General features: G+C 37.0%; 1 protein-coding gene and 2 long non-coding RNA genes across 4 annotated transcripts; 2 read left to right on the top strand and 1 right to left on the bottom strand.

The window, feature by feature from the left end:
• Positions 1-3,222: 3,222 nt before the first annotated feature.
• LOC130459169 (uncharacterized) lies at positions 3,223-10,223 on the top strand. Of its 2 annotated transcripts, XR_008918359.1 has the most exons (7): positions 3,223-3,594; positions 3,736-3,890; positions 3,976-4,041; positions 4,127-4,338; positions 4,837-4,945; positions 5,095-5,194; positions 9,957-10,223. It is a non-coding gene; the product is annotated as an uncharacterized lncRNA (long non-coding RNA). The 2 variants fall into 2 exon arrangements; XR_008918358.1 differs by lacking the exon at positions 3,223-3,594 and having other exon boundaries at positions 3,660-3,890.
• A 3,970-nt stretch (positions 10,224-14,193) lies between these two features.
• On the bottom strand, positions 14,194-16,932 carry LOC130471829 (uncharacterized). The gene is made up of 4 exons (XR_008932137.1): positions 16,803-16,932; positions 15,383-15,507; positions 15,207-15,289; positions 14,194-14,336 (listed from the first exon to the last, which is right to left on the bottom strand). It is a non-coding gene; the product is annotated as an uncharacterized lncRNA (long non-coding RNA).
• A 2,495-nt stretch (positions 16,933-19,427) lies between these two features.
• On the top strand, positions 19,428-20,549 carry LOC130471348 (uncharacterized mitochondrial protein AtMg00810-like). Its single transcript, XM_056841408.1, has one exon. It carries the CDS (start codon positions 19,428-19,430, stop codon positions 20,547-20,549), a length of 1,122 nt encoding a protein of 373 aa, XP_056697386.1.
• The last annotated feature ends 1,366 nt before the right edge of the window (positions 20,550-21,915 follow it).

The following is a 21,915-nucleotide window of genomic DNA, read 5'->3' on the forward strand; positions in this document are numbered from 1 at the left end:
GGATAATCGTAGGTGCAAGTAGGATGAGAACTGGGGGATTGATTCTTGTACATGCTCCGGTTGTTGTCAGAACTTTCAGGACAGTTTTTAGCCTAGTGACTGGCCCCCTTTTTACACCGGTAACAGATGTCGTTGGTGGTTTTGCTCGGTGTTTGAGGCGACCGTTGGTGGTGGTGTATTGGATGCATTTTATTTTATTATAAAGATGGAATGATTGAGCTTTTTTAACGATTACTCCAATTTTAAATGATTGACCTTTGCTTAGGCTCGAAGAAGGCTCGAATAAGGTGAATAGGCCCAATAATTGTTTCACCTTTTGACGATTTGCTTGTGTTAGGTTTCGTGGATAGTGATCCTTATGGGTTGAAGAACTTATTAGTTTACGGGTGTGGCTCGAAGAATATGTCATATGATGTGGACAAGTATAGTACCATATAATAATGATTTCTATTCCATAGTTACTATTATATATTATATAGTTAATGTTATAAAAAAATAACAATATAAAAAATAAGAGTAATTATATATTCATCCTTGCAGAAAAAAATATTAAATTATAGAAACTATATGTTTTTTAAAGTAATTATTTCTTCAGAATAGTAATCATGAAAAAAAAAATTAATATAGACATTTCGATAAGAATAACTATTCTATCCAAAGGGTAACTATATCATATATAAAAGTAATTTTAACTGTAAAAAAATTACTACAAAATTAAGAATAATTATATATTCATTTTTTCAGACAAAAAGAGTAAATTATAGAAACTATAGGTTCTGTAAAGTAACTATATCTTCAGATGTGCGGTATATGTTTGGATGTGTTGTATATGTTCCAATTGCTCCACCACAGCGTTCTAAGATGAGCTTTCAAAGGAGGTTAGGAGTATATGTTGGATTTGAATCCCCATCAATAATTAAATATCTAGAGCCATCTACAGGGGATCTATTTAAGGCTCGATTTACAGACCTTCATTTTAATGAGTCAGTCTTTCCAACGTTAGGGGGAGAAAATAAACAGCTGGAGAAGGAAATCAGTTGGAATGAATTATTATTGTCTCATCTTGATCCTCGTACTAAACAATGTGAATTAGAAGTACAAAGGATAATTCATTTACAAAGCTTAGCAAATCAATTGCCCTACGCATTTATAAATCCAAATAGAGTGATCAAGTCACATATACCAGTTGTAAACGCTCCATTTAAAATTGATGTCCCAGCAGGACAATATCAAACTGCTAGCGAGTCTACAGCACGCCTGAAGCGTGGTAGACCTATTGGTTACAAAGATAAGAATCCTCGAAAAAGAAAAGGAACGGCGATTGATAATGGCCAGACCGAGGAAGCAAAGAATTCTGAAGGATCTCTAGAAGAGACTTTAGACATGACAAATGAAGAAATTCAGGTACCTGACAATGAAGAGATCTGAACTATTATGCCATGTCTGGAATAAAATGGAACCGAAATAAAATCGATGCCGGTGAAATTTTTGCATGCAATGTACCATTTGATGTTATGGATGAAAATTAGGATCGAGAACCAAAGTCTATTGAAGAGTGTACACAAAGTGATAATTCGCCAAAATGGAAGGAAGCAATTGAGGCGGAATTAAAATCTCTTGCAAAGAGAGAAGTATTTGAACCAGTAGTCCGTACACCTAAAGGTGTAAAGCCAGTTGGACATAAATGGATCTTTGTGCGAAAGAAGAATGAAGATGGGAAAATTGTGCGATACAAAGCACGTTTAGTTGCACAAGGATTCTCACAAAGACCTGGAATCGATTATGAAGAAACATACTCTCCTGTGGTGGACGCAACTACTTTCAGGTTCCTTATCAATTTATGGCAATTAGAGAATGACTTGATTTACGTTTAATGGATGTAGTCACAACCTACTTATATGGGTCACTGGACAATGACATTTATATGAAAGTCCCAGAAGGATATAAACTGCCAGAAGCAGCAAATTCTAGTTCTCGAGAACATTACTGCATAAAATTTAATAGATCTCTTTATGGATTGAAACAATCAGGGCATATGTGGTATAATCACCTAAGTGAGTACTTGTTAAAGGAAGGCTATAAGAATGACCCCATTAGTCCATGCATTTTTATAAAGAGATTTGGGGCAGAATTCGTAATAATTGCAGTGTATGTTGATGATTTAAACATTGTTGGGACTCTTGAAGAGATATCACATATAGTGGAATAGTTTAACAAAGAATTTGAGATGAAAGATCTTGGAAATACAAAATTTTGCTTAGGGCTACAAATTGAGAACCTAAAGAATGGAATCCTTGTGCATCAAACAACATACACAGAAAAGGTACTGAAAATGTTCTCTCTGGATCAAGCACATCCGCTGAGTAGCCCAATGGTTGTAAGATCACTAGATGTGGATAAATACCCATTTCGCCCTCGAGAAAACAATGAAAAAATCCTTGGTCCTGAAGTACCATACTTAAGTCCAATAGGGGCATTGATGTACCTTGCTAGTCATACGAGACCTGACATATCATTTACAGTAAATTTGTTAGAAATGTTTAGCTCATGTCCAACGCGAAGGCATTGGAATGGGATAAAACATGTACTTCGTTACCTCCAAGGAACGAAAGATATGAGATTATTCTTTTCTAACCATGCAGACCAATGAAGACTTAATTGGCTTTGCAGATGCAGGGTATTTGTCTAATCCTCATAATGTTCGATCACAAACAGGATATGTGTTCACATGTGGTGGTACTGCCATATCTTGGCGTTCCATGAAGCAAACTATTGCAGCTACATCTTCTAACCATGCAGAAATTTTATCTATCCATCAAGCTAGTCGTGAATGTGTATGGTTAAGGTCTGTAATTCAACATATACGAGAAGATTGTGGCATATCCACAGGGAAAGAAGCTCCAACAGTTATGTATGAGGATAATGCAAATGCATTGCACGGCTCAAGGATGGGTACATCAAAGGTGATAGAACAAACACTAGTAGAAAAAACCCCTGTTGCAACCCCCTTATTGCAGCGTACAAGTATTAATACGCTTCAACAACCAGTCGGTCAACGCGGGTCAAACCTTTTAAAGGGTTATCGCAGCGTACATTTTTATTGTTCGCTGCGAAATAGTTTATTGCAGCGTACAAAATTAAAGCCCGCAGCAATATACAGACTCTGTTGCAGCGTACATGCTATTGTACCCTGCAACAGGTCCTGATCCGTGTTAGCTCAAAATTTGCTGCGGGCTCCTTGTTTCAAAATACTGCAATTCAAAATACTCCAAAATATCTCAAAATTTTAGAACTCATTTCCTCGCGCTCAACTCCAACTCTCCAAACATCTCCCAATCTTTTGCCGTCGCCGTCGAACTCCAACCCTTGTTCGGCCCTGCGTCGCCGTCGAAATCCGCCCTTGCTCGGCCCTACGTCGCTGTCCTCTCCGGTGGATGTCTGTTCTCGCCTCATCTCCCCCGTCGCTGTCCTCTCCGATGGGTGGCTTTTCAATTGCTGAAAATTCGGTCAGCTTGGTCGGCTGGGGGTTCAGCGTCCCCCCGTCGCGTCCTGGTTCCGGTGCTTGCTCGGCCGTTACTCTCCTCGCCACAACCAGTAAGTAATTATCTTCCTAGTTGTATTTCGTTTTTAGATTAGGGTTTTGTTCAATTTATATTTTTTTTTGATTTTTTTTTGGCTGTTGTTCAATTAGGCTAATCATGTGAACTAAAACAAATGTTGAACTATTTTGATAAGGTTTACAAAGCCAGCAGTGGCCTCAAGATTGCTGTTGAACTTTGTGGTGAGCTAAAACTGATTAATTGTGCATAATAATTTCTAGTAGCAGTAATTGAACTATTTTGGTCGCTGATCTCAAAAGAGGTTAAGGCTAATCACCCAAAGATTATCAGGTGAATTTCCTGGTTATATGATTCAAACTGCATCCTTTCTAGGTCATTAATTCTCAAGCATCGATCCCTTGTTTCTTAATTTCAGCTTGCTGGGGTTGTTGCGGTTGAAGTCACAGGAGGGCCAACCATCGACTTTGTTCCAGGAAGAATGGTTTGTGCTTCCTATACATTCATGATTGTTATATTCTTGTTCGTTATTGTATAACAATAGTACCTGATTATCGATGTTATACCAGGATTGCGCAGATTCTCCTGATGAAGGACGCCTTCCTGATGCAAATCAAGGTACGTACGTATTCTACCCTCTCATCAGTAATATGACAGTTTAGTAGTACATGTTATTAACAGCGTAAAATGGGTTGCAGGTGCCGGACATTTGAGAGAAATCTTTTACATAATGGGGCTTTCTGACAAGGATATTGTCGCGCTTTCAGGAGGCCACACTCTGGTAAACTACATACCTTAGCTTGGACAAGATTACAACAATTCTAGGACTAACCTAAACTAGTCATACATGACTTGTGTGCTACCTTCGCCGAGTATAGTCGTCGTATACTCTAGAGCTGCTGAAATTTTGCCCCACTCACAGTGGAACAATTACATGAGATGAACTTTGAAGGATTTTAAAAGATATATACTTCATATATAATGTGAGATTTAGATTTCAAGTAGACCTTAAATCGCCCTGTGATTAGATTTTTACGCAATTTTTGCCCCTCCTGTTTAATTTTTTGCTTTTATAGTTTGATTATCCCATATTTACATGATTTTATTGACAACTACAGTGTTAGATTTTTGAGAACAAGATGTATTGATAGTTGTTGTAATTTATAAAAATACTAGTTATTCTTTGACATCTCTTTATGTCAGCATTTCCATGCAATTATAAGCATTGTATTCCTTTTCACTTTGTTGCTTGATATTTTAAGTCTGTGAATTGGTACAGGTATATTTATCACCATTTGATGGGACATGAAGTCGAGATGCAGGTGGTTTGAAATACTTTGCCTCGTCGATTTGGCGCTCCAGGTCTTCCAGAGTTGAATGCATCTCAGGTATTATATTCTTGTGTTTAACATTGTTCTTGTAGGGTACTAACTTATGCGGTATACTACTTTTAATAATAACCTTCTCTATTACATCCATTGTGTATATTATGTGGTTTGTTAATTGTTTCAAATTTACTTTGGATTTTGATTTCTAGCTACAATAATCGGGCAATTATGGAGGCTGCTCAAGTACTGCTTTATTTCGGAGTTGAACAAATCATCTATGTTTCTGAAATGACGCACTGCTAAATAAAGGTTTTTATTCTTAACTATACCACTTCAAAGCACTATTTCTTTTCAGAGTTTCTGATTCAAGCACATTCTAGCTCTTATTCTCAAACACCTAATACAGCTTAAGATTCAGAAATGTTTCACGGTAATACACCTGAGCTTAATAGAAGTATCAACATAAATTAAGAGATTATGTTCTGAAATAGATAGTTGCTCTTATGTTCTGATCCTGCGTCCGTACTGCTCATAAGCGCTATTTATAGAAGAACAAAAAAGTGAAAAACAATATGAAGCTATTAAAGTGAAGTACATAACTGAAACATATGAGCTAATTAATCTTATACTTCAGGCCACCTAAGAACCTAAGGACTTCCGTTCCCAATTTTGAACTAAATAACCTAAGGACTCATTTCAAACTTATTACATGATTAATATGCTTAGTTTTAAGTTTTCAATACTCGTTCCAATCGATTTATGCACATTTAAGGATCATTGGATCGTTATAGGTCATATTTAGGCTAAAATGACATTTTCGCTCCCAACTTTGAACTAACGAACTTAAGAACTCATTTCAAACTTACTACATGATTTATATGATTAGTTTTAACTTTCTAAGACTCAATCCAATCTATTTATGCACATTTGAGACTTGTTTGGCCATTATAGGTCATATTTAGGCTAAAATGACATTTTCGCTCACAACTTTGAACTAACGAACCTAAGGACTCACTTCCAACTTATTACATGATTAATATGATTATTGTAAGTTTTCAAGACTCAATCCAATCGATTTATGCACATTTGAGACTTGTTTGGTCGTTATAGGTCATATTTAGGCTAAAATGAGGCATTTTCGCTCCCAACTTTGAACTAACGAACCTAAGAACTCATTTCAAACTTACTACATGATTCATATGATTAGTTTTAACTTTCCAAGACTCAATCCAATCTATTTATGCACATTTGAGACTTGTTTGACCATTATAGGTCATATTTAGGCTAATATGACATTTTCGCTCCCAACTTTGAACTAACGAACCTAAAAACTCATTTCAAACTTACTACATGATTCATATGATTATTTTTAACTTTTCAAGACTAAATCCAATCTATTTTTGCACATTCGAGACTTGTTTGGCCGTTATTGGTCATATTTAAGCTAAAATGACATTTTCGCTCACAACTTTGTACTAACGAAGTTAAGAACTCATTTCAAACTTATTACATGATTCATAAGATTAGTTTTAAGTTTTCAAGACTCAATCCAATCTATTTATGCACATTTGAGACTTGTTTGGTCGTTATAGGTCATATTTATGCTAAAATAAAGCATTTTCGCTCCCAATTTTGAACTAAATAACCTAAGGACTCATTTCAAACGTATTACATGATCAATATGCTTAATTTTAAGTTTTCAATACTCGTTCCAATCGATTTATGCACATTTAAGGATCATTGGATCGTTATAGGTCATATTTAGGCTAAAATGACATTTTCACCAGAAGATGCTAATAAATATGACTTTTGAATGTGCTGTTACAAACTTAGCAAAAAATTATGAGTAACATATGTCATTATGATTCGGCTATTTGATGGTTTGATATCTATAAGCTGAATCCTAATGAAATGCATAGCCTTTATGCCCTAAGGTACCTAGGTGATTTCAGTAGTTCACACTCTCACAGCCTTCATTAGCTCCAAGCTTTATTACTGCTACTCTTGATAAGTCACTTAGTCCAAACTTAAGATGATTAGTGATCTCTCAAATTTTCAGTCATATAAACTCCTTTACCTTATCAAAGAGTACTCCATCAATGTGGAGGGTGATACTTTGAGCTTAACCTTTTCTCCCTCGTCCAATTACCTCTCCCTTGTATATTTATTGCAGACATTCTTGAGTCTTGATTGTTTAGGAATGTAGGAAGTTAATCAGGGTTTGTCTTTTAGGATACCTCTCCCAAACCTATCTTGTAGAGGTGTATTATATATGAGTGAGTCATAAATCTTTCTTGTTTCTCATTCTTGGTCTGTTATTGGAAGACATTATTGCGAGCTACTGAAATGTTTGCTGGCTCGATCATTTTTAACAGCTATCTTAACCTTTAAAAGTTGCTTCAAAGCACTGCCCAACGACCTTCAGTAGAGTTGTGGCACGATCAAAACTTAGTTTAGGTTTCTTTTGGAAAACGCTATCTTAGTTTTAAAAGGAACAAGGCACACCAAGATGCACAGGGATGCACTGATCTGTACTGATTTGTGCTGCTGCATTGATCACTTCTGCTGCTGCTGCACGGATCAGTGATGCTGCTGCCGCTGCACTGATCGGTGCTGCTGATGCCGCACTGATCTGCTGCCTACATGCTGATCTGCTGCTGCTGCACTAGTGCTGATCTGCTACACGTACTGATCTCCTACAAGGGAATTGAAATGTGATAAAATGATAGTCAATACAATAAAATAAAATAAAAGGGAATGCAAGTTGTTTATTTAAGATGTAACGAATTTGAAATTGATTGAAGAAAAGTCTTATCAATATAATATTAAATATTGCATAAATTTATCAATGTGATTAGTATATGAACTGATGGAATGGAAATGAGCTAGAAATATTTGTTTGTGATGTCTTAATTGACATGTGTATTTGGAATTAATGATTGGCACGTACTGTACAACTTTGTACCTTATTGCACAATGTTTTGCAACATAATTGTTGATATATTAATGTTAGTTATATTAGTATAACTTGTATTTGGTAAGATTTAGTACATTTTGATATGTTGTAATTTAATTATATAGGGCCGCTCCTCCCAAATTTAAAATCTAACATCGGAAATTCAGATTTTTTTTTTTATATATATATATATATATATATATAAACTAATGGAATACTAATATATATATAAACTAATGGAATAAAAATTACAACATATATATATAAACTAATGGAATACTACGTAAATTGTTAGGCACTAACTTAATTGACTTAAATGACATTTCCGCTCCCAACTTTGAACTAAAAAACCTAAGGACTCATTTGATTCTTATTACATGACTAATATGCATAGTTTTAACTTTCTAAAACTCATTCGAATCTATTTATTCACATTTAAGGGTCATTGGGTCGTTATAGGTCATATTTAGGCTAAAATGACATTTTTGCTCCCAACTTTGAACTAAAGAACCTAAGGACTCAGTTGATTCTTATTACATGATTAATATGCATAGTTTTAACTCTCTAAAACTCATTGCAATCTATTTATGCACATTTAAGACTCACTGGATCGTTATAGGTCATATTTAAAGCTAAAATGATATTTCCGCTCCCAACTTTGAACTAAAGAACCTAAGGATACATTTGATTCTTATTACATGACTAAAATGCATAGATTTAACTTTCTAAAACTCATTTGAATCTATTTATGCACATTTAAGGCTCATTGGGTCGTTATAGGTCATATGTAGGCTAAAATGACATTTATGCTCCCAACTTTGAACTAAAGAACATAAGGACTCATTTGATTCTTATGACATGACTAATATGCATAGTTTTAACTTTCTAAAACTTATTTGAATCTATTTATGCACATTTAAAGATCATTGGGTCGTTATAGACTTATAGGTCATATGTAGGCTAAAATGACATTTCCGCTCCCAACTTTGAACTAAAGAACTTAAGGACTCATTTGATTCTTATTACATGATTAATATGCATAGTTTTAACTTTCTAAAACTTATTCGAATCTATTTATGCACATTTCAAGATCATTGGGTCGTTATAGGTCATATTTAGGCTAAAATGACATTTCCGCTCCCAACTTTGAACTAAAGAACCTAAGGAATCGTTTGATTCTTATTACATGACTAATATGCATAGTTTTAACTTTCTAAAACTAATTCGAATCTATTTATGCACATTTAAGGGTCATTGGGTCGTTATAGGTCATATTTAGAGCTAAAATGACATTTCCGCTCCCAACTTTGAACTAAAGAACATAAGGACTCATTTGATTCTTATTACATGATTAATATGCATAGTTTTAACTCTCTAAAACTCATTGCAATCTATTTATGCACATTTAAGACTCACTGGATCTTTATAGGTCATATTTAGAGCTAAAATGATATTTCCGCTCCCAACTTTGAACTAAAGAACCTAAGGATACATTTGATTCTTATTACATGACTAAAATGCATAGATTTAACTTTCTCAAACTCATTTGAATCTATTTATGCACATTTAAGCCTCATTGGGTCGTTATATGTCATATTTAGGCTAAAATGACATTTATGCTCCCAACTTTGAACTAAAGAACATAAGGACTCATTTGATTCTTATGACATGACTAATATGCATAGTTTTAACTTTCTAAAACTTATTTGAATCTATTTATGCACATTTAAGATCATTGGGTCGTTATAGACTTATAGGTCATATTTAGGCTAAAATGACATTTCCGCTCCCAACTTTGAACTAAAGAAACTAAGGATACATTTAATTCTTATTACATGACTAATATGCATAGTTTTAACTTTCTAAAACTCATTCGAACCTATTTATGCACATTTAAGGCTCGTTGGGTCGTTATAGGTCATATTTAGAGCTAAAATGACATTTCCGCTCCCAACTTTGGGTCGTTATAGGTAATCAATTAATTTTTCTTACTCTTAATTGATTCGTATTCTAGACTATTAGTACATTGTCATTAGTTGATTGAATGTTAAAATGTGACATTTCATTTGCATTTAATCGATCTAATGATCCCATCAAAATTTTGTTTTTGTAAAGGTCTATTCTCCGAAGACTGCGCCTTATGCTAGTGAGGAAAATGATGTGGTTCGTGAGCAATGGGCTAAGTTTTATACCAGCATGTATTTATTATTGATCTGAGGGCGCTTGAACGAGTTGGTTTAGATGTTATAGAACAATTTTTTATGTTGAAATGTATGATTACGTTGAAATTGGAACGTACATATATTTATTTAAATGTATATATATGGTACGTGCACTTTGGTTTTGGGATATATATACAAAACACCAGTTATTGTTTTTATATTTGTTATACAGGTTGCGATATTCTATTATTGTTGTGATAGGTTTCTATATTTGGTGCAAGGCACTCTAGGTATCCCTAAACAAAACTAAAATAAAACTAAAATTTTCCCGCCAAAAGTGCTTTGTTGCAGCGTACATATATATATGTACGCTGCAACAAGGGTGAAAATTTTTGCAAAATTTCAGACTTGTTGCAGCGTACAAATAGATGTACCCTGCAACAAGTGGGGTCTTTTGCAGCGTACATGAATTTGTACGCTGCAAAAGACCCATATTTTTGCCACAATTTTGCGACTTGTTGCAGCGTACATGCAAATGTACGCTGCAAAAAAGTACTTTTCGCAGCGTACATTGTACGCTGCAACAAGTCAATACTTGTTGCAGGCCCCCCAGTTGCAGCATACGATGTACGCTGCAACAGGGGTCTAAAAGCCCGCTGCAACAAGGGTTTTTTCTACTAGTGAAAGCACATTTTACCAAAATGCTGCTTCACCCATGACCTGCAAAAGAATGGTGATGTACAGGTTCTGCAGATTCGTTCAAGTGAAAATTTGGCAGACCTATTTACCAAGGCACTTCCAACTGCTACTTTCAAGAAATTAGTTTACCAGATTGGATTGCGTCGTCTCAAAGATCTCAAGTTATGTAATCATGAGGGGGAGTAGATGTGCGGTGCACTCTTTTTCCCTTAACCATGGATTTTCCCACTGGGTTTTCCGGGTAAGGTTTTAGGAAATATTTTATTTTAAGAGAGAAATTTTATTTTTGTACAATGGACATCCAAGGGGAGTGTTATGAAATATAATATGGATGTCCATTATACCCCTGGAATATTCTAGGGTTCAGCAAAACCCTAACTGTTGTATCCTATATATATCCGGTACTATATGGAATAAGACACACAATACTATTCTCCCTCTTATTTCTCCTGTTTATTCACAACACGTTATTAGCACCAAACCTTAACCGACTGAGAAGAAAGAAAACCCAAAGAAAATTACCGCCGTTAGATTCAAGCAAAGGATATTGTCTACATAATGTAAGTCTACTTTGATGGTTTGATATTTAAATTAGATTAATATATATTCCGTGCATGGTAAAATTACTCGAAACCGTTTCAATATTTGGGATTTGCAATTATGGAGCACAAATTGATATGATTAATATACTTTATTATGATGCTTGCTGGATGTTTCTCCTGATGCTTTGCAACTTGTAATTATCATTTACAATTTTTGATATTGTTTACGCTTTTAATGGAATTGCAAGTTGATTTTTTTATAGCAATTAACATGGTTAGTTGGTTACAACAAAAAGGGTAACCGTGTAGTTTAACTGTGTTAAATTATTTGATACTCCGTACCAAGTATTTCGTGATAAATGAATGTCTTCTCCGCAAGTCGTATGTGAGTATGCAATGAAGTTTGATTTTATTGTTTGATTTGTAAATTTATTAAGCTTAAAGTATTTAGCATGTTGGTTTAGAAAAAAAATATTATTTATATTTATTTATTAAATCATGCAAGATATATACGCACTGTCGTTTTGATGTTGTATATGCAAATATTACACTGGTTTAATTTTGTTAAGGTAAAACTTTTTGAGTTGGTTGTACAACTTGTCACTAATGTACAAACATGGTGTAATCAATATAAATGGACAGGGGTAGGGAAGAGGGATTCCATCTAGTATAGATATGGCAAGTAAATGTCTCTCTACTCTACTCAAGCATGAACATTTGTGATAGAGATAGAAATCTACTAGGATTTAATCTCTTAGGATATTTGATGTATATTAGACTTCTAGTCATATTAGTGTTCCTAATTATATTAGGACTCATATTGTAATCCCTATATATTCGATCAATGGAATACACTCCAATTTAAGGAGTTTCACAAAATCTAACATGGTATCACAGCCTAGGTTGTAGAAAAATTAGCTTCCACAAATTTTATAGTTTTGTCTTTAATTTGTCTGATCTTGGTAATTAGTGTTGCGCCCCATTGTCTTCCGCCTGCCTTTGTCGTCTTTTTCTAAAAATTAGTTTGCGCCCTTCCATCAATCCCACAAATTAAAGATACATCCTTTTTAATTCTTACGTAAGGTAGTAGTATACCCCACATCATGACCAAAGATGGCGACATCCCTCCTCCACCACCTTTGGAATTTCACCCGGCACTAGGAGTCAACAACATCAAGAATGCTATTCTCTCATTCTTGATCGTGAAAAGGTACAATATTCCAATTGGGTTGAATTATTTGAATGTCATGCTCATGCTTTTAATGTTCTAGATCACATAGATCCAAGTATTCCTAAACCAACCGATATATCTAAACCCCTGCGGAAGCGTTTAGATTCGATTGTGAAACAATGGATTTATGGGACAATATCTACTGATTTATTGCAAACGATCCTCCGCCGAGGAGATACGGCACAACAAATCTGGAACAAACTCAAAGAGATTTTTCAAGATAACAAAAACACCAGGGTAGTGTATCTTGAGAATCAATTCACTACTTTACATCTAAATAATTTCTCTGACGTCAATTCTTATTGTACTCACTTGAAAGTTTTGGCAGATCAATTAGCTAATGTTGATCAACCGTCGACGGAAGAAAAATTAGTCTTACGTCTTGTTGCAGGTCTTGTGAACACTGATTTTGATACCGTGGCAACCATGATCCAACAAGCAGATCCTCTCCCTACTTTTGAGAACGCTCGAAATCGTCTCCTTACTGAAGAAGAAAGACGTTCTCATGACACTAGTGGCTCCAATGCCGCTTTCATTGCTCAACCACCACAATCGGCGGTGGCCCAACCCAACCACCAGCCTGCCCAGCCACCTCGCAACCCAGGCGGTGGCGGCAGGGGTGGTGGTGGGCGGGGCCGGCAATGGCAACAATACAAACCAAGCCACCCTTGCCACGCCAGCCCAGACTCAACATCAGCACCATTGGGTTGGCCCAAGCCCACAAACATGGAATGCTCAACCACAATGGACCCCTGGTCCTTTTCCTTACCCACAACAAGGAGTGCAAGCTATCCAGCAGCCTTATGGATAATAACAACCGGCCCAACAGGTGTTCAGGCCACATCAGGGCTGTTTCCTTGGCCCAAGTTCACGGCCAGCCTATTTCTCCCAGCCCCAAGCCCCATCACCACAGCAACAAGCGTATTTTTTCGAACAAATGACTCTAACGGAATTGGCTAACTCTTTTGCAACTATGTCATTCCCCCAAGACAAGTCATGCACTACTACAAAAAAGGGCATAGAGTACTGTTGAAATACACTTTATAGGACGCCTTAGAGGCGTTCTCCAACTCAGCGCGCTATAAAGCTTAAAAAACGGGTAAAAGAAGCGTTTTATATACCTAGTAATAAAGTACAGCGATAAGAGATAAGCGTCCTCTATTCCCTTCCTAAAATCAGAAAATGAAGAAGGAATATAGAACGATTAACGTACATAACCGTCTCTTATACTCTATAATAAAGCGCGTCCTCCGTACATAACCGTCCTCTATTCTTCCTGTTAAATATTGAGATACATAACACCTTCCGTACATAGGCGTACTATATACTTCTTGTTTAATATTAAAATAGAAAGCAATTTCCTTATACAACCGTTCTATATTCTACCCCTTTTTAAAAAATATTATTCAAAAATAGCAGTTCACACATCCCTAACATAGGATATTACGATCCTAGCTCCGTAAACCAAATCGAAATAGATAAAATAAAAATGATATCCACACAATCTTTCCAAAAATAATTTCCTTCAATAACAAAATACTATTTTTCATACAATAACAAAATCCTATACAAGGTACACAAAAAAAAAAATACCATTCCGATGTCAATAATAAAAAATAAAAATCAAAGAGCTTTTGTAGCGTGCCGCTACAGGTGACTCTGCAGCAGCAACAGCAACCGGAGCTTCTGCAGCAGCAGCAGCAACAACCGGAGCTTCTGCAGCAGCAACAACTGGAGCTTCTGCAGCAACAAGGCAGTTCGTCTGCAGGAACAAACTGAGGTAACAGGGCAGTTCGTCTGCAGGAGTGAACTGAGGTAACCGACCATCTCCTTGAGCTAGCTTAAGAGCTTTGTTAAAATACTACAAGACAAGTTAAAATGTAATTAAGAGTAATAAATTTAACACTAAATAATGGGTATATATACCAAATTAAAAATTAGAGGAAGAATAACATAGATCCTAATGTCATAAGTGTATAGTGTGATTGTAATGGATCGTACTAATGGTCCACCTGTCCAAATGGTTTACAGGAGAAGGCACAAGTCTAGACAAACAACAACAGCAACAGACTTGCAGGGAGGTGCGTGCAGACAGACAGGCTAGCCGTTTGGAATTCTGGTAAGTATCAATAAGGCAATAAGGCAATAACTGAAAACGAAGGTGGTGCAGTACTCCGTAGTTGGATTCTCACGAGTCAAGAAGGCCTTTGTATGGGGAACTTTAAGTAATCTAGCTGACTATTTAGTTTCCACATTCATTGATTGTAGATTTACTAGCATTTTCTGACACTTTCCTTAGGGGAAGAGTGGAAGCAGTTTCCTAGCCTTGGTCTTTAGCTTGAGATCTGAGGAAATACTAGCACTCTGCTTTCCCCTGGGTGCTTATTGTAGATATAATGTCACTTACTAGCAGGTTTTTTTTTTTATAAGTATAGTGTAACTAAAGTTTTTGGTTATCGGGCATGTAAGAGACGGTGACAAACCTGTAAGAAATGACAGACAAGCTAATGCAGATGTGAGTCATACAGTTATTCAACAAAATGACGTGCATTTTTAGTTATACCGTACACTTCTCCCTGTAGAGCCTAGCAGCTGAAGAATGAGTTAGCAATACATTATGAGTAGCAATATAGGGTCAGTTATACCATATGAAGTGAATCTTAGAAAGATGAGAAAGTGATACAAAATAGCATAGTGATTATTGAATGAAATAAGATTATAAGAGGATTACCTGGATAAAGCTTAGAAAATTAAATGCATGTACTCTGGGGTAATGATCCATAAGTTTTCCAACTAATGGCCCTCCAAGAATAACTGCAAGTTGTCCACAATTTAAATAAATTAGGAGTTAGAACTACATTTTATCACAACGTTGCATGCTCAACTAGTTTTAGGGGACAAAGCCACCTTAGTAAAAAAGCTCATGACTGCAACAGGAAGAAGGCTTGGATGGATCATTGCAATAGCAGCTGGCCAAGCAAAACTCCATAGTTGTTCCACAAAGTTCCCCACTAAACAACTAGCATATAATGCTGAAATGAGCATATAACAAAAGTTAGAGACCACAAAAACAAGAACCAGGTTATGTTCATATTTAGTGACCATTCTGCAAAATTTAAGCCTATTATCAGACAGTCACATACGAGTTTCTTTAACATCCATTCATTTTCTTACCCAAAACCCCATCTCATTTTCCTTGTCTCAAGGGATGGGGACCACGAGGGGAAGATAACATCGTAGAAGTCCCAAGATTAAGGTGGCTCCATACAAGAGAACTACGGAGTATTTATCAAATCTACATTAAATAACTGGATTATCTTCAGAGTATACAATCCAGGTTTCTTCATGCAATGAAAATTCTTTTATGAAAGCACGTTAAAGGCCATGTTAATGATAACTTTCAACCTTAGCAGGTTGAGCAGAACTTACAGACTTACAAAAGGTCGAACATTTCAATCCAGTAACACATTTACCAAAAGGTAGAAACAATCAAAATTCAAACAAAGAAACAAGACAACAGGAAAGGGTGCACAGCCCGCACTCGAACAAACACAACAACACCTAAACTGCAGTAAGTGGCTCAACACGAACAAGCACCTGCATAAAGCAGATCTGCAGCTAGCAAGTACTCTCCACAGCAGTTAAAACAACAGCACATCAGGACATAACAGAGCAGCAGAAACACTGGAACTGCCAGCCAACAAAGAAAAGAAGCTGCAACATACAGAAAGGAGTAGACCCCAACATATAAGACCTTCAACCAGACTGTAAGAACAAAAGAAAACAGTCCCTGCAAACACCAAAAATAGAACATAGCACCCTATCCAGATACAACCAGAATTGAACTCAGCCTGAAACTAGCAAACAAATGCAAAGCTACAACCTGCACTTAGCGCAGCAGAAGCAAGCCAAGCTCCCAACACACCCGATGCAATTCAGGTATTATAAAAACTTTTTTAAATGCTCAATGTAATTCAGTAATATAAATCAGAATTATATCAAAAATTTGCCAGAAACACTAATTAAAAATTACTCCAACAAAGTAAATTAAAAATCTCACTACAAAATCACGAATTAAAATTGAGAGCAAAAGTTGAATTTGGAACCTCATATGAAGCAAGGTGATTTTTTCGGCATTACTGAGACCTAAAAATAGGATCTTTCCCACAATCCAAGTGAAGAAAGAATACCCTAGGACAATCAACACCAATTCAATTAAAAAAAAAAAACCAAAGAAATCCCAGGCGCAAGAATCAAAAGCAAGAAACCCTCAAAACATAAAAATACAATCAGATTTAGTTTGAGAAGAAGAAGTAAAAAAACTCACCAGGGTTTTCGATCTTGAGGGATTCTGGGATATGCCGCCTAATAAAATCTTGTTTTGGTAATTTTTTTCTCTTAAAAATGATGGTTTGATTTTGTTAATTGAGATATTGATTTTGGAAATAACATAAACGTCAGCCGATTTTTAAATTAAAGTTTATTTTTTTATTGTAAAATAAATTTGTAAAAGAATACAAAGCGGGTATCTAGAATACAGCTGCATATTGTATTACTCCCTCCGTCCCGGAATACTCGACCCGATTTGACCGGCACAGAGTTTAAGGGACTTGAATTGACTTATTTAATTTAATAGGTAGTAGTTGATAGTGGGGTATTATTTTAATGTAGTTAGTGGGGGGTGGGTTAAGAGGTGGGGTTGGGGGAGAGTAGGGGTTGAATTTTTAATTATTTTTTGTATGGAGTAGGGGGTAGGTGGGTTAATAGGGGTGGAGTGAGAAATAATATAATATTGGTAGAATATTTCCATTTTTAGAAACAGGTCAAGTATTAAGGGACGGCTCGATAAGGAAAACAGGTCAAGTATTCCGGGACGGAGGGAGTAGATATTTTAAATTTAATTTTTTTTTATTATGTAAAGATTAAAAGACGGTTAGGTAAGGTAACCGTCCTCTATTCTTTTTTTCATATAACAGTTATAAGAGAAATGCGTTCTCTATACTCCTAGATAACGCTTAACAAACTTAACCGTTCTTTATTCAGCGTTTTCTATTCCCTATTTTGTAGTAGTGATGGTACATGGATTCCGGAGCTTCATCTCATATGACCAATAATGGAGGTACACTCACACCCCTTTTTAACTTAAGTACCAATAATAATATGTTAGTTGGTAATGGTCATCGCATTCCAGTTACAGGTTATGGTCATACGACCCTTCCCCATCCCAACCCGCCCTTAAATCTTCGTGATGTCCTACTTGCTCCCCAAATAATTAAAAATTTAATTTCAGTGCGTAAATTCACCACAGATAATAAAGTTTCAATTGAATTTGACCCTAATGGTTTTTCTGTGAAGGATCTTCGTACGGGGAATATAGTAACGAGATGTAATAGTTCGGGGGACCTGTATCCTATCACCACCAACACTCCATCAACTTGTCTTGCAACCGCACTCACGGCCACGTCACCAACTACCTGGCATAGTAGACTTGGACATCCAGGACCGCATATTCTAAGCATTCTTAGGGCTAAGCAATTTATTTCTTGTAATAAGGGACATGACTCTAATTTTTGCAATTCTTGTCAATTAGGAAAACATTCTCGTTTACCGTATCATAATTCAATTAGTACTACTTCTTCTGCTTTTGATATAATTCATGCTTATTTATGGACTTCTCCTATTCGTAGTAATAAAGGACATAAATATTATTTAGTACTTTTGGATGATTTTACCCATTTTGTGTGGACCATACCCCTACAATACAAATCTCAAGCATTTCAGTCTTTTCTGAATTTTCGACAATATGTCCTAACACAATTTGAACGACCTGTTAAATCCTTTCAATGTGACCATGGGAGAGAATTTGACAACGACCCGTTTAAATTATTCTGTGTCAAGAATGGTATGATTTTTCGTTTTTTGTGTCCCCACACATCATCCCAAAATGGTAAAGCTGAACGCATGATAAAAACGCTTAATAATATGTCACGGACATTACTTTTTCATGCTTCTCTTCCACCATCCTATTGGATTGAATCACTTGAAATGACAACCTATTTAATTAATGTTTTACCTACAAAGGCACTAAATAACACTACTCCTGCAGAGGTTTTATTTCGAAAAATCCCGTCTTATGACCACATTAGGATTTTTGGGTGTCTATGTTTTCCTAATCTCACGGCTACGGCCCCGCATAAATTGGCTCCACGATCCACCCCATGTGTATTCTTGGGTTACCCATTTAATCATAGAGGATACAAATGCCTAAACATATCCACTATGAAAATAACAATATCTCGACATGTCACTTTTAATGAAAATATATTTCCATTCCGGGATTTAAATCAATTTAGGAGTGCGGACTATTCTTTTCTTGACTCAGACGAGCCCAACCCCCTCTTTTCTTTGTCGTGGCTGTAACATGCTGGCTCAATGCAGCAGTCTGGCCCACAACGTGGGCATTCTGGGTTACCTGCACCGTTGGACAAGGGTGGGCCTGAGCAATCCGCCACTCCTGTCCAACGGCCCAGTTTGTTGCAATCCCCTCAAAGCAACACACAACATCCCACTCATTTCTCTCCTCAATACATCTCACCAACTCCCCCTCCCCAACAGGCCAGCCATCACCCAACATCCCAAGTCCAATCCGGTACTCCCTTCCAGTGTCCAAGTCTGGCCCAACATGTGGTAAAACCCATACCTTTCAATCTGGACCAGCATACTCCCATGGACGCACATATCAGATATACTCCCCCCCTCTCCGCGGTGCTCCGCCCATCCGCCCGACCCGCCCAGCCCCACCCTCGCCCCGAATCACACGAAGTCACCATGGGATTTTCAAGCCCAATCCTAAGTATGGCCTTTCCATCCTTCCTAGTGGCCCAGTCCTAACCCGCTCCCCACTTCCAAAAAATCACAAGCTTGCCTTAACTGATATAATTGGAATTCGGCGATGCAAGATGAATATGGTGCTTTAATTAAAACTAGGACTTGGGATTTGGTGCCTAAGCCTACGGGGGTGAATGTTGTGAATTTTATGTGGATTTTTTCTCACAAAGAAAATGACAAAGGTGACCTTTTAAGGCACAAAGCTAGACTTGTTTGTGATGGCAGGTCGCAGAAAAAAGGTGTAGATTGTGATGAGACTTTCAGCCCAGTTGTCAAGCCTGCTACAATCCGCACTGTTCTGGGTCTAGCTATGGCTAGAAAATGGTCTATTCATCATCTTGATTTGAAAAATGCATTTTTACATGGTGATCTACAGGACACGGTTTATATGCATCAACCACTAGGTTTTGTTGACAGACGGGCTCCTAATTATTTATGCTTATTTAGGAAAGCACTATACGGCCTGAAACATGCCCATCGGGGGTGGTATCAGCGATTTGCTAAATTCTTATTGCAGATGGGTTTCACTATTGCAAAGAGTGACACCTCCCTATTCAATTTTCGCAATGGTGATGATATGGCTTACTTATTGCTTTATGTTGATGATATTATTCTATGCACTTCCTCTAATCCTTTTCTTGATCGCTTAATTTCTCATTTGCAAACGGAATTTCCCATGTCAGATTTGGGGCCATTGAACTATTTTCTAGGTATTTCCGTCACACGTACTCCTTCCTACATGTTACTTTCCCAGCAAAAGTATGCACAGGAAATTCTGGAACGTGCAGGCATGGGAACATGTAAGCCTGCTGCCACTCCTGTCAATACTAATGCAAAGCTAAGTGCGGATTCCGGTCCTTCTGTGCAGGATCCTACTCATTACCGCAGTTTGGCAGGTGCACTTCAGTACCTTACTTTTACTCGCCCTAACATTGCCTACGCGGTTCAGCAAGTATGCCTTTTCATGCATGATCCCAGGGAGCCTCATTTTAATGCATTAAAGCGCATTCTTCACTACATTCAGGGCACCATTGATCACGGATTACATTTATATCCTACATCTACTTTACACTTGATTACATATACTGATGCAGATTGGGGTGGGTGTCCTGACACTCGTCGTTCGACTTCGGGATATTGTTGCTTCTTAGGCGACAATCTTATTTCTTGGTCTTCTAAGCGTTAACCTACTCTTTCTAGATCAAGCGCAGAGGCAGAATATAGAGGTGTCGCGAACGTCATTGCAGAGGCGTGTTGGCTACGTAACCTTCTTCTTGAGTTACATTTCCCTCTACGTCAGGCCACCATTGTTTATTGTGATAATGTCAGTGCTATTTATTTATCCAGCAACCCCGTCCAACATCAGCGCACCAAACATGTGGAAATGGACATCCATTTTGTTCGCGAGAAAGTAGCGTTGGGTCATGTCCGGGTGTTGCACGTTCCTTCGCGATATCAGTTTGCAGACATTTTCACTAAGGGCCTTCCTCGACACTTGTTTTTGGATTTCAGATCCAATCTTAGCGTACGCCCTCCTCCCGCTACGACTGCGAGTGATAGAGATAGAAACCTACTAGGATTTAATCTCTTAGAATATTTGATGTATATTAGACTTCTAGTCATATTAGTGTTCCTAATTATATTAGGACTCATATTGTAATCCCTATATATTCGATCAATGGAATACACTCCAATTCAAGGAGTTTCACAAAATCTAACAATTTGGAGAATTACAAGTTAGTCTTGGGAGCATTGTACACTACTACAAGCTATTCCCACCCAATGGTCACGGTGTGGTTCAAGAGTCTAGCGTTGTATTTCTGATCTCCTACCTAGGTTCCCGATGGTCATGGTGACAACTAGGTAAATAGAAATGAGGCTCAACACAGACTATAGTCCGCTCCTAGGGTCGACACGAAGAACGAGTGCTTTTCTGTGTCATAGGCATTTCCCGTGTCAACAGCTCCGTGCCCAATGCATATTTATGAGAACAACTATATCACATGAATCACGCTCTTCCTTGGGGTTTGGAACAAGGCAACAAGAAAGCAAGGATCAATCTTAAGGTATTTAACATGCAAGAAAGGATCAACCTAAGGTATCTAGAAGCAAGGGTTAACCTAAGGTACCTAGCATGCTCATACACCCATTTCAAGCAAGGACATAATCTTACAAAAACTAGCAAAGCCCAGCAAACATCAAAGTTACATACACAAGTAGAGACAAAGATAAATCATACCATAATTCTACTAGGGGTCACCCAACCCCTAGGCCTAAGTAAACCACTCACGCATAGCTACACTTAAACCTAGTAGATTTAAGTAAACTACACATGAAAACATGACTTACTATTTCGGGTAAAGAAACTCAACCTAAAGTATGACCTTGGGGACGAACACCATGAACATACCACTTTGGTTAAAGAAACTCAACCACAAATCATGCACTAAAAACTAGGAAATTGAAACTAATGCCAAGACATAAAATCTCTAAGTAAATAAGACATGAAAGCTAAAAGAATTACTTGAACTGAAAGTGGAGATCTTGCTCCA

This window comes from Spinacia oleracea, chromosome 4, assembly GCF_020520425.1.
Source record: "Spinacia oleracea cultivar Varoflay chromosome 4, BTI_SOV_V1, whole genome shotgun sequence".
Classification (NCBI taxonomy): Eukaryota; Viridiplantae; Streptophyta; class Magnoliopsida; order Caryophyllales; family Amaranthaceae; genus Spinacia; species Spinacia oleracea.